Below are 19,298 nucleotides of genomic sequence, written 5' to 3'. Positions count from 1 at the left end.
CCTGTCTCGCTATGTCTCTCTGTCAAATAAATAAATAAAATCTTAAAAAAAAAAAGGGGGTGTGGAAGCAGGTGGGGAGCCCACCCCCAGAGTAGGCCAAGGACAGGAGGAGGCGTTTTTTAAATTGAGCTTTTCTGCTGGGTTCTAAGTTTGTTCCTGGTCCCCGTAGTGACCATCCTCCAGGGAAGCTCAAAACCCCCGTAATCTTCACTATCTTCAGGAGCCAGAAAAAGCTCTCCTGGCAGGAGGGGAGAGTGGGTGCTCAGAAATACTGGGGGGAAAAGTGGCTTTGAGAGGGCAAGGGTAGGGCCAGAAACAAGAAGCAACCACAGAAGGCCAGCGATGGGGTGGAATTGGGACGGAGCGGGTGGGTAGAAGGAGGGAGAAAAAATGAGCAGAACGGGTCGCTCAGAATAGAAGATATAAAAGAAAGTGCCAGCTAGAGAAAACACTGCAAAAGGATGGGTGGCAGGGCCCGACGACTGGGGAGCGGTTTAGAAAAATAGCAATTAGCACAGCTAAAAATAAAAGACCAATTTGGAGACAAAGCCAGATACACAAGGAGAAAAATAAGACTCTCCAGAAAGACAATTCTTCGCAAACCGAACGCTCAAGGAAATGAGGCTAATGACACCCCCTTGGGGGCTGTTTTGCACAGAAATGAGACAATAGATAGGGGGGCGGGGCGCGTCGCGCTGAGCAGGTGACTGGTGTGTTGGTAGAGGAGAAATCAAGCCGGAGCGCAGTGTGGACCTGAGTGACTCCGAGAGTTGAGCTAAAGGCCCTGCCGGAAGCTGCGCCACGTGTCCCCAAAGTTAGAGAAGTGTCCCCAACAAGTCGCTGTGCGGGGCAGAGGCATCTCTCGGCGCTGGAACCCTAAGGGTTCCTGCAGAATTCCACCGAGGCAGGCCCCTGGAGCCTCCAGGCCACGGGGAGAAGGCATCCAAGTTCTCCCGGCGCCCGCGCAGCGCAGCTCGGCTCGCTCCCCGCGGCCCGGACTCTGGCCATGCCCACCGGCTTTCGTGGAGGGGCGGGCAGGTCCGGGCCCGCGGGGATCCTGGATCCCGGGGGCGAGGAGGCGAAGGCCGTGGGCCGCGTCCGGGTTTTGCAGAACCTCGAGGCCTCGGCATCCGCGTCCGTGTAGCGGGAGGGGACCCCGGCCTGCCGCCTCGCGAAGGCGCACGGAGCCACGGAGCGCGGTGCGCCCGCGGCGCCGTGCCCGTTTCTCGCGGCTGCAGGAAGAGGGCGGGAGACCGGGATGGACGCCGAGTCTCGAGGCGGGCGGGGCGGGGCGGGGCCCGGGGCGGCTGCTTTGGCGAGCTCCGTGGGGGCGGCGGGGGACCCCCGGGGCGCACGGGTGCCCGGGCAGGGTTCCTAAGCCACGGGCGGCGCGGGCTCCCTCCAGGCCAGTGCACTCCATCCCGAGCGCGGGGCCGGGCCTCGGCGTTTGGTCACCCGGGGCCGCCCTGGGCCACCCGGGCCCCCGAGGCTGCACCGCTGGGCCCCCGCCGGCGCGGGCGGGCAGGGCGCACGGAGCGCGCCACGCGGCGCCTGGCGGTGGGGAGGGCGGCGGGGCGGGGCGGGGGCGGGCGCGGGCGCGCCGGGGCGGTGCTGAGCGGGCTCCTCCTCCTCCTCGGCCTCCTCCTCCTCTCCGTCCTCCGGCTCAGCTGCCGCGCCGCCCGGCTGCTCCTCCTTCCTCCCCGGGCGACCGCGGCGATGTTTAACCGCGCCGTGAGCCGGCTCAGCAGGAAGCGGCCGCCGTCAGGTAAGCGGCTCCCGGCCCCGCGGGCTGGGGATCGGGGCGCCCGGAAGAGCCGCCTCGGCCGACGCTGCCCGCCCAGGGTCCCGGGCATCCTTCCCTCCCTCCTGTGCTCGGGCGCGGCTTGGCGATGCCACCAGGCGAGGGTCCCCGCGGACCGCGCCACTTCTCCTCGCTCCGTCCGCCGTCCCTGCGGTCGCAGCCGCGGCGGGAGCGCAGAGCCCCGAGCGGCGCTGCGGAGGGAAGTTTGGAGAAAAGGGGGAACAACAGGAGTTTTCTTTTTAGTGATGGTCTGGGAGAAGAAAGGAGATCCCATACACCCCCAAACTTTGGAGGGAGCACGGGCTCTAGATCCGAAAGCAGAAAGTCGCGCGGGCTCCTTCCCTTCTGCAGTTCTCTGCCTCTCTCCGCTGCGGGATGTTGGTGCGAATGATGCCCGCGCGGCGCCCAGAGCAGGCAGGGCTGGACCCCCGGGATCGGACTGGCAGCGGGGCCCCGGCCGCCCGGCGCCTTCAGTTCTGCGCTGCGGGGCCGAAATGTGGGGCCGCCGAGGAGGGTGAACACCAGGGTGGAGAAGGCACATCTGTAGTTCGCGCCAGGGGAGCGCTGACCTTACCGTGGACTCGGCTTGGCTGTCACAATGCCACAATTTGGAGCAATTTGATAGGACAAAGAATCCACGGTGAAGATGAGACCATGCCTTTGATGCCAACCACCCTACCCTTTTCGTTCACAATTATGCCTCTGCTCCTTTGAGCTCTTAATGTGGGCCCAGGTCTCTGTTCACTCAGTTCTGTGTTCTCTCTCCACCCTTAGGGGCAAGCCTGTGAGATAGGTACTGTTAAGGCAACTTTCCAGAAGAGGGAACTGAAGCGGGGAGCTGTTAGGTAACCCGCCCCAAGTCACACTTAGGGAGTGATGGAGAATCTTTGAAACCCACGTTGGCCTGACTGTGGAGTTCAGAGGCTTTTCTGCTGCCTTCCACTCGCAGACTCACTTCTTCCTAGTGCTAGGAGTCTGGACATGTTGGTCCGTGTCCTGTTTTCCCTGAATATCATATTTTATGAGGGACATTGCAGTTAAGAGGATGGACTGGGACCAGACCGGCTGGGACCAAATCCCACCTCCACCACTGTGAAAACTGCGAGTCTGTGCAAATGAGGATCTGCAAAATGGGAATAAAACCGCTATCCCTCTGTGAGCCCTTAAAGGGAGCTGGTTTCCCATCCATCAACTGATGCAAATCATTGTGTTAATACTCAGGACACCCCCCTAATAAAGTAGGATTTCATAGGGTCATTGTAAAGAGCTTATATTTGTGTCAGTGGGCTTTGTATATCTTGCTGTGTTGTCTGTGGGTCAAAGGATTGCTTCAGATGTTCCTTTTAGCCATTCCCTCTTGGTGGCTCTTCACAGGCCTGTGGAGCTGTAGTCAGAGCCTGGACTGAAGTTCAACTCCTGGTTCCCACCCTGACTCTATCATTCAGTGACCTTGGGCAAGTTCCTGACCTCTGAGCCAATTGCTAAATTATTGGGAAATTTGAGAACTGGGTGCTAAATCACAGATAGCTTGAAATTGGCTGTTGGTGGATATTTTTACCATGGAAATGGGCAAATGCTAAAGATCAAGCTTTTTTTTTTTTTCTACGAGAGCTGGTTTACTGACATACCTCTGTGTCTGTTTTCCCATCTATAAAGTGGGTTTCATAGAGTCCTGGGATTAGACACATCAGATCATACGAAGTCCCTAGTGCAATGCCTGGCACGTAATAAATGAGTAATAATGGTTGGTTTCCCCCTTTCGTATTATAAACAGAGCTGCTCTGAACATCTCTGCCTGGTTATTCATTGCTTTGCATCGTTTTGGAGCATCCCTGGTTTGGGGGGGTGTTATATGGGTGAGGGTTGTACCCCAGAAAGACTGGGGCAATTTGGGGACACTCGTGGAGTGTACCTCTTTTGGGGCAGCCACTTTTCAGCCTTACGACATGGGATTAGGTGACAGAAAGATTAGTAGCTAAGCATCATGGATTGGTATTGGGTGCCTGGCCTCCAAGAGCCCAAACGCCATTGGATTTTTAGGTTTAAAGTGTACCCCACTGACGGGAAAGGGCAAATGAGGCCCTGCCATTTGGGCATCACCATCCAGCAGTGAGAAAAGGAGTCAAGTGAGAAAGGGAACGTGGGCCCCGAGGCAGAGGTACTGGGAAGCTAGGCAAGTGATCCATGGGACCCTGTACTACATTTTTATTTGGTAACTCCGAATTATTTTTCCTAAACTGGCTCTCCAAATTATATAAGCTTCCAGCCCCACCAGTGCTGGATCCAGCCCTGCAGACTCCTGATATGGACCCAGCCGCAGTCCTGCCTCCCAGAACCTTCTACTGTCTAGACTTTTCTTGCTTTTCAGCAAAACCTTATTGGAGACCATGTCTTCAAGCTCAGAGTTTGGAGTTCCTAACCCCTAATTCCAAGGTTCAAAGTGCAATTCCCTTGTTTTTCCTTTTGGAGATTTCTCAAAGTGTGTTCATGAACCCACTGGGGGTGCGAAGGGGTTGGATAAAATGCAGCTTTCCACGCCACACCTGGACCCACTGACTCAGTCTTGGGGACCCGAGGTGGGAGGGAGAGTAAGCTGCATTTTCAATAAGTTCCCAGGTTGATTCTTATGCCACTGAAGTCTGTCTGCCCACCTCCTCGCCCCCCACAACGGCTCACACTGTTGATGGTAATCGTGATGCCGCTCACCTGGAAAGCAAAGCCAAAGCCACAACCTTCCCGCTGCGAGCAGACTGAGGGGCGACCCGTGGAGGGAATGCCCACCCTGCCAGGCAGGTCTTGACCCTCCCCTGGGGGTCTGTTGTACATTATCCCATTAAACCCTTGGGACCAGTTTCGGATTTATTGCTGGGCTTAAGTTTTTATTTAAAGATGACAGTCAACATAGCAACTTAATGTCTTTGTTTTAACAACCCAGCAGCAGGGCAGTCTTGGCCTCTGGGGAAACTTTCTCTGCGGAACATCACGGCCATCCTGTGGTTTCAGGGAGAGCAGCTCAAGGACAGAGAGGCCGGGCTGGGCTGAGGGGTGTTGTTTTAAGACCAGTGTGGTCAGCCCACGAGCCGACTGAGTCCGTGGTGTCAGCTCTGAATGCCACCAGCTCTGAATGCCACCAAGAGCACCCTCTAGACGGGTGGGTGTCAGGTGCTACTGGAGCTCTATTTGCCTTCATTGACTTTGTATGTGATTGACATCTCCCTCCCGCACTGTTAGAAATTTGGCGAACCTGGCAGGTGCCTGGTGGGCCATTTCCTGGGGCTTCCTGGGTGGACTGAGGCGCATCCTCCGTGCGCTTGAGTAATCCCCTCGGCCCAGGGCTCCGGGCTCAGAAAGTTGCTGTTTAAATTGTACTAAATTTCCTCTTGCTGGTTGTCTTCTGCTTCCCCCAGATAGCTCTCCTCTGCTGCAGCCCGAGAGGGGCGGTGGGGGCAGAGGGGGCCCCGGGCAGGCGACAGCAGCAGCTCCCTGATAAGAGCTGTCAGGAGGCGTCCCCTGCGGGGGGAACAGACCCTTGCAGACTTCCGGGGACTCATTTCCCTTCTAAGCAAGTTCCCATCCCTCCAGGGCCTTGCCAAGGGTCTGCGGGTCAGCTGTGCTGTCCCCTCTGTGCAGCGCTCAGGGACCCCTCCTCGGGCCTGCCTTCTCTCCCAGGCCCAGCCCCCTGGCTCTCACTCTGCCTGTGGGGGGCTGCGCATTCCCACTTCTGCCCCTTTGCTTCCGAGGGTGTCCTCTGTCCTGTCTTCTCCCACAGCTAGGTCTCCCTCTGCCCCAGCAGGGCCACTCTCCCCAGCCTCCTGCCTCCCTCCCTCTCTGCCCCCGAAATGCAGCCTGTTTTGTCTCTCCCTGGACAGCTGTAGAGGCCACCAAGGGGCAGGGACTTGTCCGGAACCACCCATTTCAGAAGGGACAGACCAGAGAACTCAAATCTCTGACCCAAGCCCAGAGCTACCTGCATGAGTTCACACAGTATCCATTTAGTCATCTTGTTAAGATATATTTAGAGTTAAAAAAAAATACATACACATATATATATTTTTTATTCATATATATATATATGAATATGGAGCTGACAACTTTTCCCTTTCCTCTCCTCCCGCCCCTTCTTCCTTTCCCCCCCTTTCTTCCTTTCTCCAGTCAGGACATTAAAAACAATGCCATCATCAGCCATCTTTATCATTCCATGAATGAAAGGGCATTTGAACACCCCAGAGAGTAAAGACAGAATCTCATGTAAGGAAATGTCCTGATCCACCAGAATTTTCTAGAGGTTATTGTGTCCAGGGAGAGGCACTGGGTGGCTGACGGACAGAGCTGACAGGAAGCCCTGCTCTCCCCTCTGCTCCCACTGTGTCTCTTAATTTTGTACCATGTAAATAAATATAATGATCTCTTTCCTAAAAACAACCCAAGGCCGCCTTGACGGTATCAAGACAGCTTAAGTGGTAACTATTTCCTTATCCTTATTTTCATTTCTACATGAACCAGTGAAAAAAACTTCATGCCAGCCTGTGGCATTGTGGGCAGATAGCCATGTGGGAACTCCTGGTCTCATCTTCTCAATTAATTTTAAGTTCTGTGAGAAAAAGGGCCCCGCCTTTCACTTCTTGTGTCTGTCACCGCCCTTCCCTTCCCAGGCTTTGCAGCCAGAGGGCTTGGGGCTGAGTCCCACCTCGTCCCCTTCTTTGCTTGCTCCTCGGAGCATGTTACTTAACCTCACTGTGCCTCAGTTTCCTCCTCTGTAAAATGGGCCCCCGATGGGCCTGACCTGGGCGGGTCGCTGTGAGGTGGAGCCGAGATCTATAGCAAGCGCTCAGTCAGGCAGCTGTTTTGACAGTGGTCCTGCTCGCTGTCTCGCCCCCAATCTATCAGAAAACATCCATCAATGTAAACGTGAACGTGAGTGCCAGACATGGCGGACTGCAGGGAAGACACAGCTCCTCCCCGAGAAATGCACAGTCCCTCTGATGCTGGAGGGAGAAGGTCACTTGCCCGCCTGGCCGTAGGGGCCCCGGGGGCGGGGGTGAGGGCACATCTGAGCACGAATGTCAGGCCCTGGGGGTGGGGGGTGGGGGGTAGCACAGGCCTCTGGGAAGTGAAGGAAATCAGGACAGGGTCTTCATTTTCACCCCCAGGATAGAGCTCCTGGGTAATTTTATTTTTTTCTGGGCCTTTGCCTAGAAAGTAGAGATTCTAGGGAGGCTACAAATAACAGTCTGGCGTTCTGATTTCCTTCCCTCTGGTAGAAACTGGAAGCCAGTGGCCATCTGTTGTTTAGTCCACTCAAAAGAGGATGTGGAGTCTTGTTTTTCCTCCAGACCCAAGGGTGCTCAGGAGCCCCGCAGCCCCCGGCCTGTCTCCCACGAAGCGTCTCTGAGAAGGCAGTGGGTTCCTGGGCTTCGTGAGACTCCTCAGGTGGACCCCAGAGCATGGAACGTAAGGACTGGCCCCCACCCCCCTTGGGCAGATGTCCTCAGCTTGCCCACTGCCCGGCTGACAGCGGCGCAGGGCAGGGGCTGGGGGGAGAGGGGAGTGGAGACACAGGGACACAGGTGCCCTTGGGAGGCCCCGCCCGAGCCCTTGGCTTTCTCTGAGGTCTCTGGCTTCTTGGGGAAAAAAAAAAAGCCATGATGCCTTTTCTGGGTCCAGCCAGCCCTCTGTAGCCTCCTCGCCTTCTCTGGTCTTTGATGTTTGCTATTATTATGATCATTTTAAAACTTTTTCATTTTTATTATTATATTCTGCTAATTGCACTTCACGCAAAACTCCCCACCAAGGGAATTGCATCCTTGAAGGGTAGTTATTCTCAGAAGTTAGATACTGGAGCCGATAAGCACTTAAGTAATATTTAGATAGAGCGTTTCCATGACCCACTTTCTCCAGAACCTTACATAGATCACCAGTTGTGACAAACTGATTCTCTGCTTCTAAGTTTGGATGACTTTTTAAAAAAATGTAATATGTTTGATGTGGTATAGTTGGTATGAGGTTTTAAAGGTTTTATTTATTTATTTGGGAGAGAGAGAGGGAGGGGAGGGGCAGAGGGGGAGGGAGAGGGAAAGAATCTCAAGCAGATTCTGTGCCGAGTGTGGACCCCACACAGGGCTCTATCTCACAACCCTGAGATCATGACCTGAGCTGAAACCAAGAGTCGGACACTTAACTGACTGAGCCATCCAGGTGCCCCTGATGTGAGGTTTTAAATAAGGTTCTAGGGGTGTGCACTTTTCCTTGAATATTTATGGGAGTATGGTGTGTGTGTGTGTGTGTGTGTTTGTGTGTGTGTGTGTGTGTGAGTGTGTATGTGTTGCATCAAACCGCTTCAGAATTTCGAGTGAACATTTCGGCCTCTTCCTGGGCTTGAATGTTTGGTTTGTTTTCTTTAATAATGCTCTAAGTTTTGGGGGTACTTAGGATAGACTCTTTGATAATGTACACTGACTCTGCTTTGAGGAAGTTGGGTATTGAGATTTTACTAGGACATTATTTGACTTGGAAAAATTGTCTATGCAGGATCATTATCCAGACCTTCCTGCAGACTAATAGCAGGAATCCATGCTGTAAGCCTTCAGTTGCGATGAGTGTTACAGATGCCTTTTGAGTATGGATTTCCAAGGAATTAATGTCTGGAGAAAGTCTCTGGTAGATATGACATCATAGCATCTATAAATAATGCATTACGAAATATGCTGCAAGCAACCAGCCTCAGCCATCTGTATCTTTGAAATAATGGCTTTTGCTGAAGTCAGAAACCACACAGAACAGCATAAATGTAAATGGAAAACGTATGTACATTGTGTTTGCATGCTAGATGATTCTGGCCCGGTCTGGTGTGGGTTTTTGTCTGCACTGAATTCCCTCTTGGTTTTCTCAGTCTTTTCCCACGGTGCAGTTTTTGTCTTTCTCTTCAAGGCCGTTGTGTTCTGGCCTTTGTGAGTGTGAAGATCAGCAGTTATCAAAAACAAAAATGGCAGGAGAGCCTCATGATAAAGAGAGTGGGCTCTGGAGCTGTGCTTGGAGCACGGTCCCCCCCTTTCCTAGCTGGGTGACCCTTGCATCTGTGCTTCGTATTCTGAAGTGGGGATAATATTAAGCACAGGTTCATTGTGAGGTATGAATGATTTAAGCCACAGAAAAAGCTTGAAGCTGTCCCCAGCACACTGTAAGCAATGTATAAGTGTTTGCTGCTGTTATTAGCTAATGATAGATTAATCTGAATATAAATATAAATGTATTGAAAAATAAGTATTGTGCCTACAAAAATCTGATCTAAAATGCTTTAAAGACCTCAGGAGGTTAAAAAATTTTTTTCACTGTAAAAATATTTTATAGGTAAACTAAACAAGACAAGATAAACAGCTGGACAAAATTGAAACAAATGGTGTCACTCATAGTTCCTTACTAGCTTGAGTGATCTTAAAGCTGCTAGAAAATTACGTTTGACTTCTTTTTCCTCCTGTGCATTCCGAGCTTACCTTCTTGTGTTGTAATCCGTCTAAAATGGCAACTTTTATCAATGAAAAAACAAAGAATATTATACCTTTATGGCCAGGTGCCAGGAGTTGGGAAGCTGGGAACTCTTGGTTTTGCTTTATTCTTAAGTTCAGAAGTAAACCTGCATACTATAGAGAAAAGTTATTCCTTTTTCTTATAATTGCTGGACTGATTGTAACATTTAAGATAAACTTGTCTTAGGAAGCCTTTACTTACATGCATTGAGAAGTAGTGAAAGTCTCCTGAGTGGGGGGACCCTGAGTAATAGAAATGACCCGATTTGAGGGGTGATCTCTAGGGCAGTGCCAGATGCGGGGGCCTCTGCTCAGTCTCACTGGAGGTCAGGAGCATGACTTGGAAAAGAGATACACCATTAGGGGCGCCTGGGTGGCTCAGACGGTTAAGCGTCTGCCTTCGGCTCAGGTCATGATCCTGGGGTCCTGGGATCGAGCCCCACATGGGGGTCTCTGCTCAGCGGGAACCTGCTTCTCCCTCTCCCTCTGCTGCTTCCCCTGCTTGTACACTCTCTCTGTGTCAAAAATAAATAAAATCTTTAAAAGAGAGAGAGAGATACACCATTAAATGATTGGAGTTTGCAAATGTGCTTCTATTTAGAGCTATCTATCTATATTGATAACAATCAAGAAGGATTAAGGAAAAAAGGGCACAGCCAAAAGCTTTTGTCAAAATTGAAAGGCAATCAGGAAGTCTTGGAAAAATTCAAACCAATACTTCTGGGAAAAGCAAAAACACACATCAGAGTGTGGGAAGAAGATAACCACGGTAAGGATGGTGGGGGCAGAAGTGGGCAAAAAGGCAAGAAGGAATTTGTCTTTATCAAGGGCACCAAAGCCAGACACCAGTGGCTATGGCTATGGAGAGTAGCTGCATCTTGGTGGACTTCCTGAGCCAGCCCTAGAAATTCTGTGCCCTTCAGTAACAGTGTGGGGGTCAATGTATTTCATTACTCTTGATGGCAGGGAGATGGTAGCCCAGCTGAGAACTGAGAGGAAGGGCCATTTATTTGCCAAGTCCTGTGTTCTGGAGGAGCCCCTGGGGTTCTGTGGAGGTGGCCCTGGGAGGGACAGTCACCTTCACATTGAAGTCCCAATACTGGTTCCATCGAGTAGTTCTTTAGTTGGGTCACCTTGGGTAGGTCATTTACCCTCTGAACCCTTATTTTATCCTCCAAACCTTTATTTCCCAGTCTATAAAATAAGGGGACAATACCAGACTAATTGCATTGAGTTATAAGAGTCTTTGATCAAGTGAAAGCTGGCACAGAAATCTAATATGCAAAATGATTGGAGTACAAATTAAGGGTTGGGGGAGGTGACAACTATCAAATGGTGGGGCCAGGTATCTTATCTCCCATTTTGGTTAAATGGGAATCCACCAAGTGTATTTATTTGCAAGAGAGCGTAGCAGCAAAAACCCAAATGTGGTCTGGTCTATTATTGAGAAGAGTGTCAGGAGCTTTGGAACCCTTTCAGACCAAGGTTGAAAACTTATGGGCAAAGTAGGTGGTGCGTGACAGCAGGAGAAATTTGTGGCTGCCTAAGACTGTTCCCCGGAGCGGCCCACTTGTGTCTCCGCGTGTATTTACGTCACAGAAGATCTGCTGAGGGAGGGCAGCAAATTGTCAAGCTGTATTCACGAACAGGAGAGTAAATTGGTGAAATGCTTGGCAGAATGAACCCTCTCGCAGAACTTTCTTATAATGGTGATCTCTTGATTCGATTTGTACTTTGTCGGGAAGAAACTCAGTGTTCAGAGGCTTGCCGTTCTAGCATTTGCAAAGAGAGCAGGGAACGAATGTAATATCCACAGACTGAAGATGCACTCTAGAGAAGCATCAGGTCCATTTGTGTTGTGTTTGAGTGAGTTTGCTTCTCGATGGAAGGAATAGATTTGTCCTGGGTCATTCTCTTATGTGCTCTATCACCAGTGTGTATTGAAACACAGTCCCCAACCCCTCGCGGGGCTTCTGGCTTCTGCTTTTTAGCCCCAGTCAGCCAGCGAATGTCTAAAATCCAGGTAGTTCTCCCAGATGCTGGGAGACAGGGTCCCAGCTGCTTGAGAAATTAACACGTGCTGGACCCCCAACAGAACATGAAAGATCATGCAAGCTGAGGGCGCCTGGGTGGCTCAGTTGGTTAAGCGACTGCCTTCGGCTCAGGTCATGATCCTGGAGTCCCGGGATCGAGTCCCGCATCGGGCTCCCTGCTCGGCGGGGAGCCTGCTTCTGCCTCTGACCCTCCCCCCTCTCATGTGCTCTCTGTCTCTCTCATTCTCTCTGTCTCAGATAAATAAATAAAATCTTTAAAAAAAAAAAAAAAAAAGATCATGCAAGCTGAGTTCCTGTTAAGGCCAATGTTTTCGGATACAACTTTCTTCCAAAAACATTTTAACCTGTGTGGCATCCTAGCTGTTTGCAGCAATTAATATTCATAGGACTTTTTTCATTTATCCTTTTCAAATGGTTTGCTTTGCTGATTTTTTAGTTAAAAGCGTATTTTCTCCTACATTCCAACTTTGCTTTATAGAAACAGGTTTCTACCTTTAAATGAAAAAAGGCAATGGAGACAAAGTATTAGCTATGAAAAGAGTTCACTTGATAAGTCATTATTTTAGGCAAGAGGAGAGAGGAACTAACATTTGCTGGGTCCACTGTGAGCTTCTAGATGCCTGATGTGCTTCCCCTTTTAGTCTTTTGGATAACCAGCCAGATAGGAGGATTAGCTTTATCTTGCACACAGAATTTTGCCCCTTACCACCCAGTTTGAATTGGCTAAACTGGGTTTGGAACCTGGGCCCACCCGAAGTGACATTCCATGGTTTTTTCCCTTGACTCCAGGAAGGGGCCGAATTCTGTAGAATGAGGCGTGTTGTGTTGTCACTTCCTCGTGGGCAAGTAGTCAGAGTGTGTTAGTTGGAGGTCCCCTGTCCCCTTTCCTTTAGTCAAGAGACTTTTCAGGTGTCTTGAGGAAGAGAAGGCAGCAGATGTGCGGGTACAAAGAGTCATTCATTCAATCTACACACACAGTAACGGTGTGATGCTGAGCCATATTGGAGGCAAAGGAAAAAGTAATACCGATCCTGTCTTTATTTACAATTTTGGTATTTTGTTTGTTATGGAATTCTTTTTTTTTTTAAGACTTTATTTATTTGACGGAGTGAGAGAGAGCACAAGCTGGGTGAGAGGCAGAGAGAGAGGGAGAAGCAGGCTCCTCACTGAGCAGGGAGCCCAACATGGGGCTCAATCCCAGGACCCCAAAATCATGACCTGAGCCGAAGGCAGACATTTCACCAACTGAGCCACCCAGGTGCCCCACGTTATGGAATTCTTTGCATATTTTGATTTTTCAAAATTTGCATGAAAATACCATTTATCTTGATGCCTGAGTTTTTTAGCAACCCCCTGAAACCTTGCACCTGTAGCCAGTGTCTCCCTTTTCCCACCCTTGGCCCAACCCTGGTGCAAACTTTTATTTATGTGCCAAGCAATGAGCTACATATTGCCGATACAACAGAAAGATACGCAGAAGCTTTCAGACTAGTGCGTCAGTCGTGCAAATCCCCTCACGAGACAGCACGGTAATTACAAGACTGTGCACAAAGTGTAATGGGGAAGCAGCTGCCATTGTGTCAGGGTCCCGGGGAGGATGGTCTGAGTGAGACTCGAGGGCTGCCTGAGGGTTGGCCAGAGGACCCTGGGTGGGGGAAGGATGGATGGAGAGTGGTGGGCAAGGACACGGCCCTCTTGTCATTGCTCTGCGCCTCAGTTTCCCTCAGCTGTAAGATGGAGGAAATGGCAGTGCCTCCTTCCTAAGGTTATCATTGGGACTAGAACGAGTTCCCTGTGTTAAGTGCCTCTTAAGGCACTTAAGTGCCACTTAAGGCAATTAATGTAGATTCTGCCACATAACCTGTATTAGCCACAGTGGTGATGACGATGACCATTATTTGCAGATATTTTTACATGGAAGTATCTTTGGACCACATACACAGTCTGAACTTTGCTTTGCAGACATCCACGGCAGCGACGGGAGTTCGAGCAGTAGCCAGCAGAACCCCAAGAGCACAGCCAAATGGGCGGCCTCTCTGGAGAATCTGCTTGAAGACCCAGAAGGCGTGAAAAGATTTAGGGTTTGCCTTTTTCATTGTTGACCGGGATCGATGCAGCACATGAAGAAGTGTAGACATCTGTGGGGGAAACACAGGCTGGTTTCACTGTGTGTGTCCCAACCTGAGAATAAGGACTTCTCACTTGCCATGGCCAAGGTGGAGACGCTCTCGCGGATAGCCTTGGACCAGAGCTGAGGGGCACGCACCGACTGTTTCTGGTTTTTATATAGTTGGATGGGAGGGGGAGGCGGTGATGGGAAAAGAGGCACTTTGCTCATTGGCAGAATCCACAAAGAATTTCTAGCTCTGTGACAGCTGGGAGGGGGTGGTCTGGGTCTCTCTGATGTGAAAGTTGGTTCTCTTGTGTGTCGGGGATTCTCGGGACTCCTTATTAACCCGGTGAGAGAGGTGGACAACAGCTGGAGAAGTGAAGTTGAACTCCAAGAGGAGGGCTGATGGATGGGGCGTGTCGGCACTGCCTAGAAAGAACTGTTTTGGCTAGCAGAAACCCCAGGTGTCAGAAGAACCACATGTGAATTTCGAGAATGCCCCGTATCTGCCTGAGTCCCACTGCCTTCTGTCTTTAAGTCTTGGCTCAGGTCAGCATAAGCCCTGATGCTGTTGGTCCCTGTTGCAGCGCCGAGGGAGGGGGTGGCCGGCTGGGCTACTAACATTCCTGGACACCAGGCCACTGGGAGCACCATCTAGATCTCGGGAAGGGCCCCATTCTGCACACAGTGGGATGGCGGGCTGTGCTGCTAACCCCAAACAGCTGACAAAAGAAAACACACCTCCAACTTAAAATAGTTTTCAATATTTGCTTAATATGTTTTTTTTCTTTTGTTTAAAAAAAATGGGCCTGATTTTAGAGGAATGTACTTTGTTTAAACACTGTCTGGAAGGAACTAATATATCTCCCACTTAAATTTACTCTTTGGTAATTTATTGTCAGCTTAGACTTGTGAGGAGATTCCTGCTTCATTTTTACTCTTCCTGATGATGTCCAAGTCATTAAGTTCAAATGCATATGAAATTCTAGCTTTAACATTAAACATACGCTTTGTTTTTCAGGATGGAGTTTTCGAAGGGTGACTGAACCATACTCATTAGTTGCATTTTGCCAAACCAACCCTTGAAGGAAAATGCATTATTTGTTTCTTTCTTACCTTAAAGTGGAATACTGCTTGATGTTTTTTCTTCTTTTTATCCATAGGAATTTTTAAAAAAGGAATTCAGTGAAGAAAATGTTTTATTTTGGCTAGCATGTGAAGACTTTAAGAAAACACAGGATAAGAAGCAGGTATGTCTTCCAGTCTGTGATCATGTTCTTGATAATTTTTTTTTCCTCTCATTATAAAGTTACAGCTGCCTTTCCAATAGACTTTGAAATTGCCTGAAGAAATCTGAGCCATATTGGATTTAGGGAAAGACTGAAGCTTCAAATTAGGTATCTTGTGTTGATCAAATATTAATAATTTAAAAAGTGTGTTGATTTTTTAAAAAATATTTTATTTATTTTTGAGAGAGGGGGAGAGAGAGTGTGCACGAGCTGGGGGGAGGGGCAGAGGGAGAAGCAGACCCCCTGCTGAGCAGGGAGCCCGTTGCAGGACTTGATCCCAGGACCCTGGGATCATGACCTGAGCTGAAGGCAGCCGCTTCACTGACTGAGCCACCCAGGCTCCCCAAAGTGTGTTAATTTTTAAATGGAGCTGTTTAAATGGACAAATAGTTAAAGTAAAAATAACGATTTCTGTCATTTCAAGTTTATCATTGCACCCGATTTTTTTCTTCATGAATAAGTTATGAGCATGCTTCCCCAGAGTTTGACATGTCGGCATTTTGTACGGATGTAGTAAAATGATAAACAGATGTGTGGCGATAAAAGCGCAACTCGAATCAGATAGATTGTCAATTATTCAATGTATCTTTACAAAACATCCTGTAGTTGGCAGGCATCCCACATAGAAAGTTTCTGACTGTTCTCCTGGGTAGATGTGTGCTCTTTGCAGGAGGTAACCTTTCATTCTGATGTCAGTAGACTTTCTGTCCTTGAAGGCTGGGTGCGAGGGGAGGTGGAGGAGATTATGGGGAGGAAGGCCTATGGATTGGGTACGTTTGTGAGGCCTATGCCTGTGTATGTCTAAGAGGCTACCAGCTAAATGTCTACAGGGGCCGGTGAGTAAACATGAATCCATGAAGCTTTTGGTGTGAGGCTATAGGGAGTGGTGGGGACTGGGGCCATTGTGGGTAGCTGGCCCCGCCTCTAGGAGCTGTGGCTGATTCTTTAGCTGACTTTGGGGCCTGTGGCTGACTGGGCTTTCCGTGCTTTGAGTTCTGCCCACCCAGGTCTTCGCTTGCCCACCCTTTCCCCCAGAACCCTAACGGGCGGGCCTTTCTTCCTAAGGCACCTTCTTCCATCTTCAGCCCAGCGCTGCCTGGTTTTCCAGAGAAGTTGGACGTTTGGATTCTTAGGAATAAATGTTGGAACTAATTTGTAAAAAAATGTAAAACCTTGCCTGCCAAACAAAACATATCCATGGGCAGAAGCAGCTCGTGGGCTGCCAGCTTTTGAGCCTCTGTCTCCAAAACCTGGATTCCATGAAGCCAGCAGCCGTTACGCATGTGTTTGTAGACAACAGCTTGGAGAATGTTCGTCATTGGTGTGTTCAGAGCCTTTTCCTGACTCAGACACACTTCCCCCAAGATGGAGCAGCGGGGCCTTCCTTCTACCACCTTCCTCTCTGTGAGGTTGAGGGTGGATGCTAAGATAGGTTCCCTTTAGCTTGAATTTCCTAGGTCAGCCTAGAAAGCCTTCCCAAGCAGGACCCTTGGCATTTGCTTCCTTTGGGCTTCTTCTCTTCCCTGGATGACTTTGTCTGAGTCTACTAGGCGGTGAATGGCTTCTGGGGAAAAGTGAGCAGGTGAGTCTGCCTGCCCTGGAAAGCTGGGATTCCACCCTGGAGACAGGAGTGGTCATTGTTTTCCTTCGGCCCCAGCACCCAAGACAGGGCCCAGGGGCCACTGTCCATAAATGCTGGACTGTGCGGTTTGATTTGTCCAGCCTCAGGCTAAAACCCTAGGCGAGAGCCCAGCAGGCAAACAGATGTCCATTCTTCTGCCATATTCTTTATGTGTTGGGGGTGAGAGGGGCCTACAGGTCGGCCGGCCCTCCCTCCACCACTCTGCCACCACATTGTACCAATCAGGAAGCTGAGGCCCCCCCCCACAGCTGAGCTGGGACTTGGACCAACATTCTGAGGTCTCCTGGACGCTCTCCCTGCATCATGCTCATGCGTCCTTAGATTCAGTTGAGTCCACCAGATCTCTGTGGAGGGCCTGCTTAGGGCCAGGCCCTGTAAAGTGTGTGGGGGACACACAGGGACAAAGACGGATGAGCTTCTTTAGGGAACAGGCATGGAGAAGGAAAGCAGCTTGTTAAACAAGCCTTTGCAAGTGTGCTAAGCAGAGAAATGGGAAGTGTGGGTTCCGTGGGAGCCTAGGTGGGGGTCGGTGGGGAAGCTGACACCTGAAGTGGAGTTTGGGGGTGGGGGTAGCTTGTGGGGAGGACAGCCTGGAGAGAAGAGCCGAAGGAAGGCCAGGTGGTGGGAGAGTAGTGCCTGAGGGGCAGGCCAGTTCTTCTGGGCTTGAGGCTGGGAGGGAGGGGAGCTCACACCTGGAGAGCCTGGGAGTCCAGGTGAACACTGGAAGGCCACGGGGTTGGGTTGCCCTGGCCCATCCGCATCCTACAGGCAGAGCTTCCAGATTCTGGCAGCCCCTCGCTGCACCCCCACCCCGACACCCAGCATATGACCCCTTGAAGGTTCGTGTCCTGAAGCCTAGAACATGCAGTGAGTGCCTCACCAGCCAGCCGCCTGAGAAGGCAGACAGTGCTGGGAAGCAAGCAAGCATCCGTGAGGCCCATGGCGCCCAGACCTCGTGTGGGTTATCACCCTGAGCCTCATGACTGTCCCCATCCTTCCAGATGTGTGGGCTGTGGTTTGGGAGGGCACGCAGCAGCTTGTCCACGCTGCCTGGCCTGGTGCGGACGGGGCCAGAGCGCAGACCCAGGTCTCTGACTGCGGGGCCTGTGTATTCTCCAGTGGGTCTGGCTACAGGGGAAGTAAAACCAGGAATAAGTTCCAAAGCACTAATTTTAAAAAGTGGAGGAGGACAGAGGCAGGGGGAGAAGTGAGCCCAACCGAGTTTCACAATAAGACTCGCCCTGTCTGGTCCAGCAGGGAGTCTGTCGAGGGTGTATCTCTACGGTGAATGGAGGCGGTGGTGGGATCCGTATGAATCTTACGTTGCCTCCATTGCTTTATTTATTATTTATTTTTAAAGATTTATTTATTTTAGAGAGAGAGAGAGAGCACGAGTGGGAGGGGCAGAGGGAGAGAATATCTCAAGCGGACTCCATGCTGAGCGTGGAGCCCGACATGGGGCTCTCCATCCCACGACCCTGAGATTATGACCAAGAGTTGGACGCCTAACTGACTGAGCCACCCAGGCACCCCTCCATTATTTTAAATAGGCTCTGTGCTGGCTTGTTTTTTCATTCTTTCCCTAGGATTATGCAGCTGGATCTCTCCAGAGCACTTACAACTTCTCTGGTCTCTTGTGTGTAGGATTTCTTTATTTCCTTTCTGTACTGTCTTGTCTTCCCTCTATCACGAAGGCTCCGTGGGACTGAGATCCTTGTCTGTCTTCTCCCCACTGTATTCAAGTGCCTAGAGCAGCCTGGTGCTGTTTACTTCCTGCTCTCCCCACTCAGGTCAGCTGGCGCCTGAGGACCCACCCGGGGCGGGGTCCTAGCGCCCTACCCTCCTGCTGTGGTGATGGCCCTAGGGACAGACATGTTTTCTCAGAAGCTCCAACAGTGGACCTGCACTGTGCCCCGCTCTCTTCCCTGGCCCGTGCTTCGCCAAGGGAACGGGAAGGTCTTGACACTCTGCATGTGTGGCAGGGATGCTGGGCTTTAGGAAGTTGGGAGGATGACGCCCCGTACCCCCGCCCTCCTTGGGGAACCTAGGGTGGTTGTACCTTTCAGGGTGTTCATACTCAGCAGACAGCTTTCAAAGCACTTCTCTCCCTTCCCAATTTCTTTATGGCTTGAAATTTTTCTGAGAAGTGCCTCTCCCCCATGAATTCATGAATTCGCACAAGAGATGGATCTGTTTTCTAAAACTGAGCAGTGTTTATGAGTGATAAAACCTCAGGAAAAGCTCCAACGAGGTGTTGGGTATCCCTGAACTCATTCACTCATTCATTCATTCAGCAGCATGTGCATACTGGGCTTGTTCACTCTGTGACAGAGTGGAGATGGACATGGCAGTTTGTGCAGATTTGTAAAAACCAAGCCAGGGGTAGGGGAGGGGGAGGGGTGGGGCAGTGCAGGTTTCTTTCTTTCTTTCTTTTTTTTTTAGATTTATTTATTTGTCTGAGAGAGAGAGAGGGAGAATGTGCGAGTGTGGGGGGGAGGGGCAGAGGGAGAGAGAGAGTCTCAAGCAGACTCTGAGCTGAATGGGGAACCCGACGTGAGGCTCAATCTCACAACCCTGAGATCATGACCCCAGCTGAAATCAAGAGACGTTTAACCAACTAAGCCACCCCGGCGCCCCGCAGTGCAGGTTTCTAATAATCATAGCTCTGAGAGGGACTGGCACTGGTATTTAAATATAATGGTACCTTGCCTTTTTATAGTGTTTTAGAGTTAACAGGGTTATAGGGGAAGGGATCTATGGTATTTATGATTTCAATTACATATTATTTAACACTACAACCTGATCCAGGATTTAGAGTGTTTGAGGTTCGTATTTAAAGTACTTAAAGCAGGGGCGCCTGGGTGGCTCAGTCAGTTAAG

General features: G+C 50.5%; 1 protein-coding gene across 3 annotated transcripts in view; it reads left to right on the top strand.

The window, feature by feature from the left end:
* The first annotated feature begins 1,666 nt into the window (after positions 1–1,666).
* The window catches only part of RGS10 (regulator of G protein signaling 10), a 37,760-nt gene continuing 20,128 nt past the window's right edge, over positions 1,667–19,298 (top strand). The window contains exons 1-3 of one of the 3 annotated variants that reach the window (XM_021699877.1): positions 1,667–1,765; positions 13,341–13,459; positions 14,652–14,738. In XM_021699877.1, the coding sequence (XP_021555552.1) occupies positions 1,717–1,765; positions 13,341–13,459; positions 14,652–14,738 (255 nt within the window). In that variant the 5' untranslated portion in view covers positions 1,667–1,716. Of the gene's footprint in view, positions 1,766–5,949; positions 6,050–7,232; positions 7,253–13,340; positions 13,460–14,651; positions 14,739–19,298 lie in introns of those variants that run through there. The other 2 variants (XM_044916612.1, XM_044916613.1) reach the window with 2 other exon arrangements.

This window comes from Neomonachus schauinslandi, chromosome 6 (assembly GCF_002201575.2).
Source record: "Neomonachus schauinslandi chromosome 6, ASM220157v2, whole genome shotgun sequence".
Lineage (NCBI taxonomy): Eukaryota > Metazoa > Chordata > Mammalia > Carnivora > Phocidae > Neomonachus > Neomonachus schauinslandi.
The sequence above is the reverse complement of the archived record's forward strand: the minus strand, read 5'-3'. Positions and strand labels throughout refer to the sequence as shown.